Raw genomic sequence first — 16,356 nt, forward strand, 5'->3', positions numbered from 1 at the left:
GAGTAAGAGATATGTTGAAAAGAAATGCAGGTGCCGGACGTTATGGCCGAGCGATTCTAGGCGATTCAGTCTGGAACCGCGTGACCGCTACGGTCGCAGGTTCGAATCCTGCATCGGGCATGGATGTGTGTGATGTCCTTAGATTAGTTAGGTTTAAGTAGGTGTAAGTTCTAGGGGACTGATGACCTCAGATGTTTAGTCCCATAGTGCTCAGAGCCATTTGAACCATTTGAGCCCAAGAAATGCAGGTATTACCTAAACCCGGCTCTAACCTGCCGACCTTGCACTTTATGGCCCTCGAGATAAACAAAATCAAAACTAAAAACAAATAGGATATAAAGGAGCATCACTTAAATCATTTCTCTCAACGAGACTGCAGCCATGTGGAAGTTAATTTTATGAAGTCTGTGAGAGATGCGGAGTGTGTTAACACTACTTACTGAATATTGTTTGGCATGTGTGCATGCTGGCCCTCACAGTCTGCAATCAAATGAAATCTTAAATTGTAGTATCGAACTTATAATTTGGGTATGATAACTGATTAGTAATATTACACAGTTTTTAGGATCAAGCAATTGTACCCATGTGCTTAGTAAGTGACTTAACTTTGCAGAAAATATACCCAGGCTATTACAATAAAAATATATATCTGTTTTTTTATTTCTGGAGAAAAGAATTTAATCATGTATAATGTACTTACACGTTCCTTTCTATTTCACAAAATGAAGATGCATACTTGTTATGGGTTTTTCAGATGTTGCATAATGATAGGCCTATTATCGTTTTCAAAATATCACGATGACTGACAAGAAAGATAAACGTAAGTGTACTGATGAAGATAGGTATGAAGTATAAATAGAACTGTCCCGGTTTTTTCTCTTTGGAACCTGGTTAGCCTAAGAAAAACATGATAGGCATGCAAGTGTAATTGAAACAATTCAGTGAACTTTTTAACCCTTGGGGTACTTACAGTTCTTTAACGCACTAAGCACTTTCAGACTAGCATAATTTATAGTACATTATCTGCATCAAGCAATGTCCCTTGTTATCCACGAAACTTGACGACAGTTAAACGTTATGTTGTCCAGGCTGGTGCATTTCTTTTGAACAGTGAGTATTTTAAAACACCATAAAATGTAAAAATCGTTTCTGGTAAACAGCACTGATCTTTTGCAGAGTAGTTACTGTTTTTATGTCAGTTCATGGTCCAACAGTTTATGTTGAAAAGCAGTTGTGCCTTACACTCTAGAGGCAACGAACAGTTGTATCATCTCGCTTTAATACGCAATATCTGCACTTCTGTCACTCGTTTCACTCCTAGCTTCGTACTTAACGTATTAGATACCAACAGTTTTTGCGGTATTTTCGGAAACTAAATATTTATGTAAGCGTACTCTCACCCCATCTTATGCAGTATCTGAACATCCACGTAGCGCGCCAGTTTTTGCAATTTTAATCTTAGGCACTGTCGCCGGAGCTTGTCATCGATACCAGCGTGGGCACGAGTCGATCAGCGTGTGTTGGGACCCACTTGAGCAATTAAACAGCGTCGTTCTGTAAAGTAAATATGCGGAAATTAGTAACATTTTAACTCATTTGTTATTACAATGTGGTTTGAATAACCTGAAGAATTGGTCGAAAACATTTTTACAGATGTCTACTGTACTCGCTAACGAATGGAAAATGTTGTTTGCTCACAATGTTTACGTACACGTGAGTATCAAAATATTTGTGACAGTACCACTACAAATCTTCAGTATCGTTAGTAAATTCTGAACTTACTCATAACACAATGAACAATCAAGAATTAATTCTGATCACAAACGTGTGATTAACAATTATCAAACGCAAATTTTAACAGATTATTTTCATTACAGGATTTTCAGAAAATACTCGAATGTGTTAATAAGACGCTATTCGGAATTCACCTTGCTACCTGCTTAATTAACACTTTCAGATACGATCTCTTGCAGTTAAGGACACTGAACGGTTGCAGCCTACGTATCGTCGAAAAGTGAGTGACTGAAACTAACTGTCACACTCTGGATAGGATATTAATGAACATACCGACGCACAAAACTAATTTTATTCCGTAATGCGCCTTGTGCAATTACAGGCAACGCAGTCAAGCACGATAATAAAAACCGCAATTCATTACGAGCGGCGCTTACAGTTATCGATACATGACACACAGGGGTGGACAAAAATTCGGAAACACGCGATAAATGCAGGCTTGAACGTAAACGTGGATGTTAGCCAAGCCTGGAAGTTGTGAAACTTCTTTATTTAATTCTGAAACTGCTGAGTAAAACTTACGTAGGTGCGGCAGACTTTTATCCCCGTTCGCTCGGCATAAATCCTGCTTTATGATAGCACACTCCTCAGATATGCTGATTCACTAACTATATACTGTAGTAAAATTAGATCGGACGTCATTATATGTTAAAACTGTACAGACTGTAAACCCATTTTGTGGATTTCTGAGCGAGTTATAGTATATTAAGTTCTGAATTTTATCATACAGTAATCCATTTTGAGTCGCTGAGAATTATAAGGGCCTAGAGCACATCGCCATCGATTGTGAGATTGTAGCATTTATCCATGCTTCTGAAATCTGTTATCTTATGGTGATACAAGTTTATCAATGCTGTAGGTCCACATTCTACATATATATGAAAATTCACGAAAAGCTGTATCACCTAAATGTGGAACCGAAGGCGGTGTGCTTTAAGCCCTTATGAATCTCAGCGCCTCATTTGTACTCTAGTCAAGTGACCATGTTGGTAGACATTACTACTTGAGTTTAATAAATTCCACAGTTTGTGTCTGGAGTTGGTTGTTTACTGTGCAGTGCAAACATGAGCTACCTTGAATCTATTTTAAATGAGTAATGCTGCGAGGACTAGTCGTGTGTCGTGCCTGGGTAGCTCTGTCAGTAGAGCACTTGCACGCGAAAGACAAAGGTCCCGAGTTCTAAACTCGTTCCGGCACACAGCTTTAATCTGCCAGGAAGTTCCATATCAGCACACACTCCACTGCAGAGTGAAAATCTTATTCTGAGACAGAAAAAGTTACGAAGAAAAGTTAGCAGCAAAGAAACTAGCGCCTCCGAGAATAGATCCTTTGACTGAGAGAGTGACGAAATCAAATAAGCGTAACTAGAAGCGAATATTTAACAATGAAGTGTACAGTTAACACAAGTTGTTATGTGAGTACCAGCGTAAGAATATCTGATTTTAAGCCCAGAAGTAAATTCGTGAACTAATATATTTGATGGGATTTTATACATTTGTCCGAAAAAATTGAAAAGCACGGAAACTTCCACTTACACAAAAATGCGAAATGAGGAGTTGCGAAAGCTTTCACATTATTTCGGTATTGCCTTAAACTGTACTTAATTATGTACAACACAACAAAATTCCACAAGAAAATTCCTTCTTTTGTCAAAAAAGTTATGCATTTCATAATTATTATTGTCATTATTGTTATTACTACTGTTGTTATTATCATTGGCAGTGGTTGTAGTTGTACAAACTTGTTGATGAGCGTAACTATTACACAGCAGATGCTATTACGTTCACCCTCTCAAATTTTTCTGAATCTAAAAATCTGTGAACACCCAGAATGGTTACTCACGAGCCGCCACTGACTGCGAGCAAGCAAAATTTAAAATAAGTAACAACAATCATATCAATTACGTAAGCAAATTTTCAAGTTGACAACAATCATACCGATTCTTTTAAGAAAACTTTCAAGCTGACGTCTGTACTTGACAGATTTTCGAACATCGTGCACCATCTGACATTGTCGAACGCTTTAGCCAGGTCAACACATATTATTAAAGTGACTTGGATTTTCTTTAGACTGGCTGCCATCACCAATCGCAACGCCAGAATTGCCTCTCTGGTGCCTTTCCCTTTGCTATAGTCAAACTGATGGTCTTCTAACAACTTCTAGATTTTCTTTATCATTGTTCTGTATATTATTCTTGTCAGCAACTTAGATGCATTAACTGTTAAGCTGACACTGCTGTAATTCTCGCACTTGTCAGCTCTTGCAGTCTTCGGAATTGTGTGGATGATGTTTTTCCGAAAGTCAGATGGTATATGGCCAGCCTCATACATTCTACACACCAACGCGAATAGCCGTTTTGTTGCCACTTCCCCCAATGATCTTAGAAATTCAGATAGAATTGAAAGTAGGCTGTTTCTGTTTTCTTATTGGTAACGCCACGTAGCGCTCTGTATGAAAATCACTGGCTGTGCTGTGTGCAGTCTGTGGTTAGTTTGCATTGTTGTCTGCCATTGTAGTGTTGGGCAGCTAGATGTTAACAGCGCGTAGCGTTGCGCAGTTGGAGGTGAGCTGCCAGCAGTGGTGGATGTGGGGAGAGAGATGGCGGAGTTTTGAAATTTGTAAGACTGGAAAATCATGAACTGATATATATATATTATGACTATTAAGGTAAATACATTGTTTGTTCTCTATCTAAATCTTTCATTTGCTAACTATGCATATCAGTAGTTAGTGCCTTCGGTAGTTTGAATCTTTTATTTAGCTGGCAGTAGTGGCGCTCGCTGTATTGCTGTAGCTTGAGTAACGAAGATTTTTGTGAGGTAAGTGATTTGTGAAAGGTATAGGTTAATGTTAGTCAGGGCCATTATTTTGTAGGGTTATTGAAAGTCAGATTTCGTTGCACTAAAAAATATTGTGTGTCAGTTTAAGCACAGTCATGTATAAATTATTCTAAGGGGACGTTTCATATGTCGACCCTTAGCCAGGGATACCTCACTGGAATCTTCTGATTTTTTATTGTAGTTTGTGTAATTAGTGTAGCTTTTGTTTACTGCTAGTGCGTAATTGTAGAGAAAATCTCCTTTGTAGTTGCAGTCTTTCATTGTTGTACAGTAAAACAGTTGTGGCATGCATGTATATTTGCACCAAGTATTTCGCAGCTGCAATTAACTAGATATTATTTTCAGTGTTATGTTAATGTGTTCTCTTACTTTTGCTCTTCAAATTGTGCTTTTCTGTGTTATCGTGTGAAATATTGTGACAATAATGGCGTGTGAAAAACGTAACACTAGGCTCCAAAGTAAACTGAGAAATAATAGTGACGACGAGCGTAGCTTATCAGCACCACTGTGTAATGAAGTAACAGACATTCAAAGTAGTAATTTGGTAATTGTGCAAAGGGAAATGGAGCGGGCTGCAAACAATGGCGTAGACAGTGAAACAATTAGTGAACAGGGAAGCATTATCGATCGATCGGTCGGCAACAGCTCGCCTCAGGAATCCGAAATGACAGGACACAATTTTGCACATACTGTAGATTCAGGTTTTGCGTCCTCACCGTTTTCTCAAATAAGTCAAGACACATTTTCTGCTCGTTAAAATGTAAATGTTGCCGGTGCAAATGCACTGCCGAAAAGCAGATTCCAGACACTAATACATTACTATTGCAGTTAATGCAGCAAATGAAACAACCCCAGAGACAAACACAGCAACAGGTAGACACAGTGCAACAAAATCTTAAAAAGTTAGACACAATGGAACAAAATCTTCAAAAGTTAGACACCACGCTTGAACAAACACGTGAAGATTTAACTACTGAGTTACATAACATCGAATCGAAATGTCAAAAATTCTGTAATGACGTAAAAACACAAATTTGTGAGCATTTCCAACCTATTTTTTCGCGTCATGAAAATGCATTACAGAATCACGAAGCAGCCATAAAAGAACTGCAAACTATTGTTCATGAAAATCATGAGACCTTGCAAGCTAAATTTGACTCAGTTGCATCTACCGATTCGGTTACGCAACTTGCAAAAACTCAGGAAAACTTAAAGGACACAGTAGATACTCTGAAACTTGGTTCATAAAAACACACTGAGGAAATAAGTACACTATCGGAGAAAGTAGCCGAACTTTCGGATCAGTTCACTAATTTATCTACGAAGGTAGATGATAATCTGAATGACACAAAACCGGTAGTCTTTAATGACACAGAAGAGTGCGAACAAATTAGGAAATTCAATCAAAATCAAATCAATATACAGTACCAAAGAGAAATCCGGGAAGTAGAAGGTCAGTTGGCACAAGTAATACAAAAATTTCATATTTCAGAGGACACTCGCGCTCCAACACGGGAAGAGGGACTTAGAATTACGGAAAAGCCACAAAATAATAACACAGGGCATTTCGGAAATTATGAAAGAAATTGGCAAGGTGCACCGAATTTTGAGATGGAACCGCCGACACGACGTAACAATGACCGATATGCTACTCGCCGACACGATGATTTTGACTATAAGCTGTTCATTACTACACGTAAATTCAAAACATTTAAGAATTCTGGCAACGACATTCATCCACAAGCGTGGCTCCATCAATTCTCTCATTGTTTTCCTCCCAACTGGTCATTGGAGCACAGGTTAGAATTTATGTGTGGCTACTTGGAGAATGAACCAGCTGTAAGAATGCGATCGGTCATTCACGATTGCCACAATGAAGGAGATTTTTATCATGCCTTCCTCTCAGCATATTGGTCTCAAGCTACACAAGACCGAGTAAAACGTAGCATCATAATGATGAAACATTTCGAACAATCTGAATTTTCCAGTCTTGTGAAATATTTTGAAGACATGTTGCACAAGAATCAGTACCTGTCAAACCCATACAGCCCCTCAGAATTCATCCGCATTTGCTTAATCAAATTACCTGAACATTTACGACATATTATTTTAGCAGGACGTTGCAAAGACGACATTGAAGCTTTTCAGGGACTGTTACAAGAACTGGAAATTGACACTGACAATCGCGGAACGCGAAAACAGGAGCACAACAATTACAGGTCACATCCGTCACATTACTGCGATGAAAGAAATAATAACTGCACGCGACAAGGCTATTCTCACAACACAAATCGTGACCAAAACAGACACCACCCGTATGACAATCATTGGCCGAGTAGTAATAACTACAGAGAAAGATCACCTCTCTGCAGTAATGATTATCACAGAGACAGAGAAACAGACAATATGGGAACCAAAATAAGTATTATCAGGGGAGACAGAATAACTTTAGATGCAACGGTCCAGCGCGCAGTTACGATTCAGGGAGAAATTCTCCACCACGTGACCGACAAGAAAGAAACCATGGAATCTACCGACATGACGACAGACGATATGATCGTAACGACAGACCTGAATTGCATCAGAACTGGCGGGATTCAAACAGAGCAGGGCCCTCTCGACAAGGTGAATTTGTAGAAGTTAGGTCTCTTAATCCCAATAACGACGCGCGCCAACAAAGAGACAGACAATGACACGCACCGCAGGCAGCCACGTGCGCCGGTTGGCTCAGAGGAAAATAACATAGACGCTAACCTTGAGAAAAATTCCAGCATTCCTTTCAGACGTATACCACATGATAATTGCGTTGCATAACGACTATCAGCCTTCCATACTTAGAACATATACTTGTACTGCTAATGAGATTTTAATGTAACATTTTGGTTTACCTGAAAGTACATTCTGGATTTAAAGTACTTTCTGTGAAATACCAGATGACACAGTGGTTAGTTTATGTGACAGCTACACGATTTTATCACGACGCTACTAATGAGTGACAATTTACAATAATGCTTTTGCGGTGTATCTGTTTTATCTCTGCACAGTTTTTCTGAATTCTTCTGGAAAGGAAAACATGTTTTAGTAGTAAGTTTTGTGGTATAGCTACAATGAGACAGCCTTTTTCGTAGCACAACAATACATTACAGTATAGTACTTTCTTGATCACGGTAATGTAGGTAATAACTACGATATATATACGCATAGCATTTCACTTTTGTTTATTACGAGGTAAATACAGTGACTTCTACAGAACTTCGCTTATGGACGATGATAATAACAATTCTTGGCACATTTTTACAATTAAGTAATGACAGAGATTATCTTACAACAAGACGCACAGTTTAGCACTGCAGTACATGTCTTTGAGTTATTAATTTTGTACTTAAAACATTTAGTTTTAAAGATTTTTGAATTACATGGATACAAAGGTTTTCTGTGATACATTTCATTCCATTGCTGTAATCAGTAACATCTGAGGGTATAATTACATTAATCTTCAGGGGGGTACACGCCTACTTTGTGTAGCATGTGTTTGGCAAGCACAAGGAGCCTTAGCTAATATTGTATTTGCTTATACAACTTTACACATCGGTACCATATTTCTCCAACACAAAATTACACAGCTATCTGATCATTTAACTGAGAGATAAACATTTTTTTTACTACATCAGTGACAGATGTTTACATAATTACACAGTTGGATAACTTCACACTTCTGAAATTGTATTTTGTCAGTACTTTGTGAACTCTTCATATTTTTTCGGAACCATTGTGATACTATGAGTGCTTTGAATGATGTATTTGGTATGGGATCATGATTTTTAAAGTACAATTGAGGCAGATGACACTTTTGACATGAGCAGAGAATTTTTTTTAGGTTTTGAAATTATTGGAGGAAGCGACGATGATTTTGAGAGTTGACTGAGGTGTTATGATGTTATTATTACGATGACTATGTGTATTATGCTGTTGCGGTATGTTTATGATCAATAATCTGATGCTATATGAGGAATTTGATTATGCTACGTATTTATTATGATGAAATATAGAAGAAGTGTCTACGAATATGTATATGTGTAATAAGGTAAGGAATAATGAGTAGCGGTTAGGGACTCTGACTTTTGAAAAAGGATGTTGCAAACCAAGAATCATACTTTAAGAGTTATGAAATGTGCGTAAATGTGTGAATGTATCACAATGCCAACGAATATTTTCTTGGACACTGTTATATTATTTCGGGAAGAAAGGTAGGTCTCTGTAAGCACCAAGCTGCGCGACAGACGCCTGGAAAAAAAAGCCATTAGTGTGTGCGTTTCATAGGCACAGGTAGAGAAAAAAAAGGGAGGCCATTATCCTCGCTATTGACATTCCTTTGTAGAAAGCATCGCAAATATGACACGTTCAAATTTGAAAACATATGATTATACTGTGGAGCTCTTAATTTATGATATTTATTAAAATGCCTAATGAAACGATGAGAAACAGTTCACAGCTATTGTCTTGCTAGTTGAGAGAAATGCTATATGGCTTGCTTTATGTATTTATTTACTCAATTTGTTTAATATCTAGTTTCTAGCTGCACTGCAGCATTGGTTAAAATAAAATTTTATAGATGTACTAATATAAATATTTTATGCCTACAGATCCAGTAAATAATAAAATTTATGATCTACTTAAAAAAAACCGAAGGAGCACAAAAAGACATTTCCCGTCACAGGACTTGCATATATAATTTTCTTTTCAACTACTTGGTAATATTTCTCGTAGAATAAGTTGTGGTGCACCACTTTAATGACATAGATATTAAGATGTGAATATACATTTCCCTTATCTGCGTTGTTGTCTTTAGTGTACTATTTTTTCTGCTTGAGCTATGTCATGTTTAGATATAAGTTATTGCATTTGCTGCTGCTGTTTGCCAGGCATAGTGCTACTAAATTTCACTTTGCATTACTCTGTTAAGCCAGTTTACTACTGATTTATTTTTCTTGTTTGCTGCTCATTGCCTTATATTAGTTGTAATTTATGCTGCTTACTTCGCCATTTGTATTTTTGATCATTGCTGTTTGTGTTAATTGTTTTGTGCTGATGCATTGCCTCGTCCTTTAGTTTAGCATCTGAGCTCAGTAGATTTAAGTTAGCTTAAGAGGGGGTAGACTATATAAGAGAATGAGTTGCGATGAATTGGATGAAATACATTGAGAAGCTATAAGAAAATGGTTTGGCCAAAAAAAAGTATTTTGAAAGAGGATATCAACCAAAAAAGTAGGGTTTAGGGACAACAGGTTTAGATAGGATTTTCTTGGAAATAAATGATGAGGTAAGATAATGGAAAATAAATAATGAGGTAAGAAATATGTGAACATATAAATACAGAAAGCATGCTTGGATAGGATTTTTTTGGTGGAAACAAATGTTGAAATAAGACGAAAAACCTATGGAATGAAGTTTTAGGTTGGACTGCAGTACCAAATGTTACACTGAAAACAAACCCTGTCCTTTCCTTTTGTGTTATCCCCCTATGTGTTTGTGTACCCTTGTCTATTTGTTTTATTCCTGTCTCTGTGTACTGTTTCATAGAATTTTTTCTTTTCTAATACTAAGTTACATTCACTATGATGAGGAATACTGTTATCCTCAAATATAATTGGCATTAATAATATGTTATTTACTTTGTAAAGATGTTTAGACATTATTTATTCTGTTTTGTTTTAATGCTCATGTGTGAAGTTGATGTTTCAAAAGTTATTCTGATCTTTTATGTATGTACTTATGTCATAATTCTTGTAACACTGTTGTACATGTTTATTTCTATTCTTTTGTAAAGCCTGTTTTAGTACAAATGTTATCTGTATTGTTATGTTCTTGAATGATGTATTTTGCACCTTTGTAATTGTATTCTTATGATGTAAATTTATAATAATATAGACACCAGTTCTTCATTTCACTGCACACGTTTCTGTTGGTCATAGTAATGCACAATATGTGAGAATTTGGGACTGTTAGTGTTTGCACGTGTGTTAATAATTCAGCAAGGGACTGGATAACAGCATTGCTGGTTCTAAGGACATTTCAAAAAAATTTTTGTGGGTGCACAAGTGGTGGTTCATGGGCTTGCTATATTGTCCGCAAGACTCTTCAATGGTGATTGTGCACCTGCACAGTCGCAACAGATGGTTGCTGGCCGTCTCTACAAGGACTACAGTGGGTCTGCATCTTTGACGGCCCACCAATACCATTATTTCTACAAGGACCGGAGTGGGTCTGCACCTCTGATGGCCCACCAATAACATAATCTCTAACAGGACTACAGTGGGTCTGCTCTGTGATGACCTACCTACCAATATTCTTCAAAACTTCGACTGACTCTGCTGTGGGTTTGCTCTGATGTGGCCCATTACCTGCCTGCATGTCAAGAGTCAGCACGGTCTTTCAGTTAGAAGGACAACACTACTTCTTCAAGACTGCATGGAAATCCACTACTTCTGTGTGCATTTTCTTTTAGTGCTCAGACTTTGAGAAAAACACTGCGATTTTACTGTGATAAACGATCAGGACTGTCTTTATGGACTGTGAGAAAATTTTAGCATTTGACCAACATTGTATCAATAAGTGTGTGCATTTGATTTCTTTGTTACTGTAATTGTGAAAAAATTTTTAACGAATATGTATTGGCCAGTGGCCAAAACAATTTGTAAAATTTTTTGTGGGGAGCATGGGGGCTATGTAAGTAGGCTGTTTCTGTTTTCTTATTAGTAACGCCACGTAGCGCTCTGTATGAAAATCACTGGCTGTGCTGTGTGCAGTCTGTGGTTAGTTTGCATTGTTGTCTGCCATTGTAGTGTTGGGCAGCTAGATGTTAACAGCGCGTAGCGTTGCGCAGTTGGAGGTGAGCCGCCAGCAGTGGTGGATGTGGGGAGAGAGAAGGCGGAGTTTTGAAATTTGTAAGACTGGAAAATCATGAACTGATATATATATTATGACTATTAAGGTAAATACATTGTTTGTTCTCTATCTAAATCTTTCATTTGTTAACTATGCATATCAGTAGTTAGTGCCTTTGGTAGTTTGAATCTTTTATTTAGCTGGCAGTAGTGGCGCTCGCTGTATTTGCTGTAGCTTGAGTAACGAAGATTTTTGTGAGGTAAGTGATTTGTGAAAGGTATAGGTTAATGTTAGTCAGGGCCATTATTTTGTAGGGTTATTGAAAGTCTGATTGCGTTGCGCTAAAACATATTGTGTGTCAGTTTAAGCACAGTCATGTATAAATTATTCTAAGGGGACGTTTCAGAATGTTATCAGCCCCTTCTGCCTTATTCGATCTTAAGTCTTTCAACGCTCTTATCATTGTGATTCTAATACTTTATCCCCTGTCTCTTCTATATTGACTCCTGTTTCTTCTTCTGTCACGTCATTAGACAGTCTTCCCCTTCAATGTACTCTTTCAACCTGCCCACTCTGTCCTCTGCATTTAACAATGGAATTCCGTTGCACTCTTAATGCTGCTACCCTTGCTTCTAATTTCACCGAAGGTTTTTTTGACATGTCCATATGTTGAGTCAGTGCTTCCGATAATACTTTCGATTTCTTCACGTTTTTAATGAAGCCATTGCGCCTTAGCTTCTCTGCACTTCCTATTTATTTCAATCCTAAGTGATTTGTATTTCTGTATTCCTGAGTTTCTCTGAACATTTTTGTACTCCCTTCTTTCCTCGATCAATAGAAGTATTTCTTCGTTGTCTGTGGTTTCTTTGCAGGTACTTTCTTTGTACGTATGGTGTTCTTTCCAGCTTCTATGACTGCCCGTTTTAGAGATGACGATTCTTCTTCAACTGAGGTGACTTCTGAGTTATTCCTTACCACAGTATCTACAGCCTAAGAGAACTTCAAGCCTATCTATTTATTCCTTAGTACTTAGGTATCCCGTTTCTTTGCGCATTGATTCTTCCTGACTGATCTCTTGAAGTTTAGCCTACTCTTCATCATAACTCAGCAGTAATAAATTATATACAAAAACATTCCTCTTGACAGTCTATCTGACAGCGAAAACCGAAACAAAATCCCTACAGTAATTCCTCGGACTAGCCTGAACACACAAACTGCAGCAGAGGACTTCATATTATGCATAGATAACAAATAAGAGAAGGGGTGAGGAATCAAATGAAACTTTGCCTCTCTTTTTATTTTATATGGAACTGTGTTTGCTCGAAGAACAGAGAGAGGCTTTTCCTAGTCGATGGAAGCTTGCTCTATGAACAATCAAATGAAGCAAACACAAGCGAGAGGGTTTTATTAAGCACCAACAGCACCCCTGAGACAAAGAAGCTAAATATTTGCAAGTGGAAATTTCAAGCACTTTCCAGACCGGTATTCTACGCAAACAACATATACTGAGAAATGACGGATTGTGATAAGTGAACGATTATTTTTAAGTTTGGAGTTACTCTTATTTTCTCTGTGGCCACTATTCCTTACTTAAATGAGAATAATGTAGTGGTTAGTCTTTCGTATTGTTAATGAATGTGTAATGACACATTAATAAAGTTGTACAAGCAAACTAAGATTTTCACATCTACTTTTTTACGATTTGTAAGCATTTTTCGTGTGTTCTTTATTACCGACGCCGTCAAACACTGAGATATTAGTTACGAGCAGTACCGAGGAATTTGCGAAATTCTTTCCAGCTCATTTTGGCTGTGAGGAACATTTCACGAGTCTTTTCACAGAGCACCATCTTTATCGGATGTACGAAGCAAAGCTGTAGTCTTTCACTGAGTAGTTCGACGCAACACCCCCCCCCCCCACCCCCCCCGTACTTCTCTATTCCTCTCTTGTCCCAATCTCTTCATCTCAGAATTTTTTCTAAGGAAAGATCTAATCGTAACTGAATGAAATATAATTTTTGTGTCACACTCGTTTCGCCTTTACTCTTCGGAAGGCATCTTCAGTGGCCTGGAATATGTACAAATGTTTGTTTATACTCTTTAGTTTACATTTACGATGTTTTGTATATGGATTATAAATAACTCTGTAACTTTTTGTGTTTCTGTGCTGTAGTGATAATTCTACTTATAGATTTCGTAGATGTTGTGTTTTAGTTCCTTTGTTACCGCTGTTCTTCTCCTTATAACTGCCATTCGAAATTTCTTTTTCACACTTCAAGCGCTAGGAACTGACACTCGTTTCGATGGTATGTTTTGGCTGGTGTTGCCAACTGTCGAACATTATTGCCAACTATCGAATATTATTGCCATGCCAACTACTGAATGTGTTCTGTGATACCTGTGTTCTGTTTCTCTTTGCATTTGTGTGTGTGTGTGTGTGTGTGTGTGTGTGTGTGTGTGTGTGTGTGTGTTACCCCGTTTACATGGCGCTCCCAAAACCAGATTTCGTTAACCAATTTCCCCATACCGCTTCTGGGTGGTCACGTAAACCTTTCAAAATCGATTCTGGAAATCCACTTCCGCTTCCATGTAAATGCAAACGGTTTTGAAACGTGCTTGGGCTGTCAGGTTTCGTCTTGTTTTTACAAATTTACGGCTAATGTGGACTTGTTGGCTTTTTGTATTGTGAAGGATAGTAGAAATATTATCCTGAAGTTTTTTACACCTAATCTAACTGAAGAGAAATATCGATTGTGCTGACTAAATAATAAACCGTAACAGCGGTTTTCCAGACGCCATATTTAACTGGGCTAGCAAATACGCTTCAAGTCTTAACATGTAAATGCGATAACGAAAAACAGTTTACGAAATTCATTTGTCGTCTTCTGGAAGATGTGTTGCATGTAAACGTATTGTGTGTGTATGTGTGTGTGTGCGAGAGAGAGAGAGGGGGGGGGGGAGTTCAAACGGCAGTTATAAGAAGAGGAATAGTGATAAAGAAACGAAAGCACTAAATGTAGATTTACATCAGCTAAATCTGTAAGTAGAGCTTTAAATTATTGCGTCATAAAAAAGCGAAAAGAGCCAGAACTGTTTATAGCTGTTCTAGCGTAACCACAAGCGCCGAAAGGAAGACGAAGAACGCAAGACCGGAGACGGCGGTGAAACGACGTCGGCCAATGGTGCGCCGAATAGGACCGCACCTCGACAGGAGCGCCCTCAAGCCGAAGTGAATACAAGGGCCGCTCCTCCCAGCCTCGGGGGCTCAGATCGGCTCCGTATACAGACATTAGTGGAGTATTAGCATGCCCTATCAGAGAGTGGTACGATATCAGAGTATAGTGACCCACATCCATTGCCTGTTTGAACATTGAACAAGGACTGGGGTTTATGTAGCATGTCGCCCATAGCTTGCGACACTATTGTACATTTAAGTACTGTTAAAAATTTTGATGGTACCCGTGGTCTAGGGGTAGCGTCTTTGATTCATGATCAAAGCGTCTTCGGTCCCGGATTCGATCCCCGCCACTGCCTAAATTTTGATAAATAATCAGCATTGGTGGCTTAAGACTTCCAGCATAAGAAGTCAGCCTCATTCTGCCAACGGCCTTGTCAAAGAGGGCCGAGGAGCGGATAGAGGTTCAGGGCGCACTCTCTTGTCCTAGGGGTGGGAAATTTCCCCTAAAAGCGGAAGAATCAGCAACGATCAACGACATGAGGATGCAGAAGGTAATGGAAACCACTGCAATAAAGACACGTAACGTGTATCCACAGGACACGTGGCCTGTATTTGAAGAAGTGTCATGATGATCTCTCCACTGGCAAAAGATTCCGGAATAGTCCCCCATTCGGATCTCCGGGAGGGGACTGCCAAGGAGGAGGTTACCATGAGAAAAAGATTGAATAATCAACGAAAGGATAACGTTTTACGAGTCGGGGCGTGGAATGTCAGAAGCCTGAACGTGGTAGGGAAACTAGAAAATCTGAAAAGGGAAATGCAAAGGCTCAATCTAGATATAATAGGGGTCAGTGAAGTGAAGTGGAAGGAAGACAAGGATTTCTGGTCAGATGAGTATCGGGTAACATCAACAGCAGCAGAAAATGGTATAACAGGCGTAGGATTCGTTATGAATAGGAAGGTAGGGCAGAGGGTGTGTTACTGTGAACAGTTCAGTGACCGGGTTGTTCTAATCAGAATCGACAGCAGACCAACACCGACAACGATAGTTCAGGTATACGTGCCGACGTCGCAAGCTGAAGATGAACAGATAGAGAAAGTGTATGAGGATATTGAAAGGGTAATGCAGTATGTAAAAGGGGGACGAAAATCTAATAGTCATGGGCGACTGGAATGCAGTTGTAGGGGAAGGAGTAGAAGAAAAGGTTACAGGAGAGTATGGGCTTGGGACAAGGAATGAAAGAGGAGAAAGACTAATTAAGTTCTGTAACAAGTTTCAGCTAGTAATAGCGAATACCCTGTTCAAGAATCACAAGAGGAGGAGGTATACTTGGAAAAGGCCGGGAGATACGGGAAGATTTCAATTAGATTACATCATGGTCAGACAGAGATTCCGAAATCAGATACTGGATTGTAAGGCGTACCCAGGAGCAGATATAGACTCAGATCACAATATAGTAGTGATGAAGAGTAGGCTGAAGTTCAAGACATTAGTCAGGAAGAAACAATACGCAAAGAAGTGGGATACGGAAGTACTAAGGAATGACGAGATACGTTTGAAGTTCTCTAACGCTATAGATACAGCAATAAGGAATAGCGCAGTAGGCAGGACAGTTGAAGAGGAATGGACGTCTTTAAAAAGGGCCATCACAAAAGTTGG

General features: G+C 38.6%; 1 protein-coding gene across 1 annotated transcript in view; it reads right to left on the reverse strand.

Annotated features, from left to right (window-relative positions):
* Positions 1 to 770: 770 nt before the first annotated feature.
* LOC126237466 (dehydrogenase/reductase SDR family member 11-like) overlaps positions 771 to 16,356 on the reverse strand; it is a 100,440-nt gene continuing 84,854 nt past the window's right edge. Inside the window, exon 6 of the mRNA XM_049947606.1 lies at positions 771 to 1,554. Within this exon, the coding sequence (XP_049803563.1) occupies positions 1,540 to 1,554 (15 nt within the window). The 3' untranslated portion in view covers positions 771 to 1,539. The remainder of the gene's footprint in view (positions 1,555 to 16,356) is intronic.

This window comes from Schistocerca nitens, chromosome 2 (genome assembly GCF_023898315.1).
Source record: "Schistocerca nitens isolate TAMUIC-IGC-003100 chromosome 2, iqSchNite1.1, whole genome shotgun sequence".
In the NCBI taxonomy this organism is placed as follows: Eukaryota; Metazoa; Arthropoda; class Insecta; order Orthoptera; family Acrididae; genus Schistocerca; species Schistocerca nitens.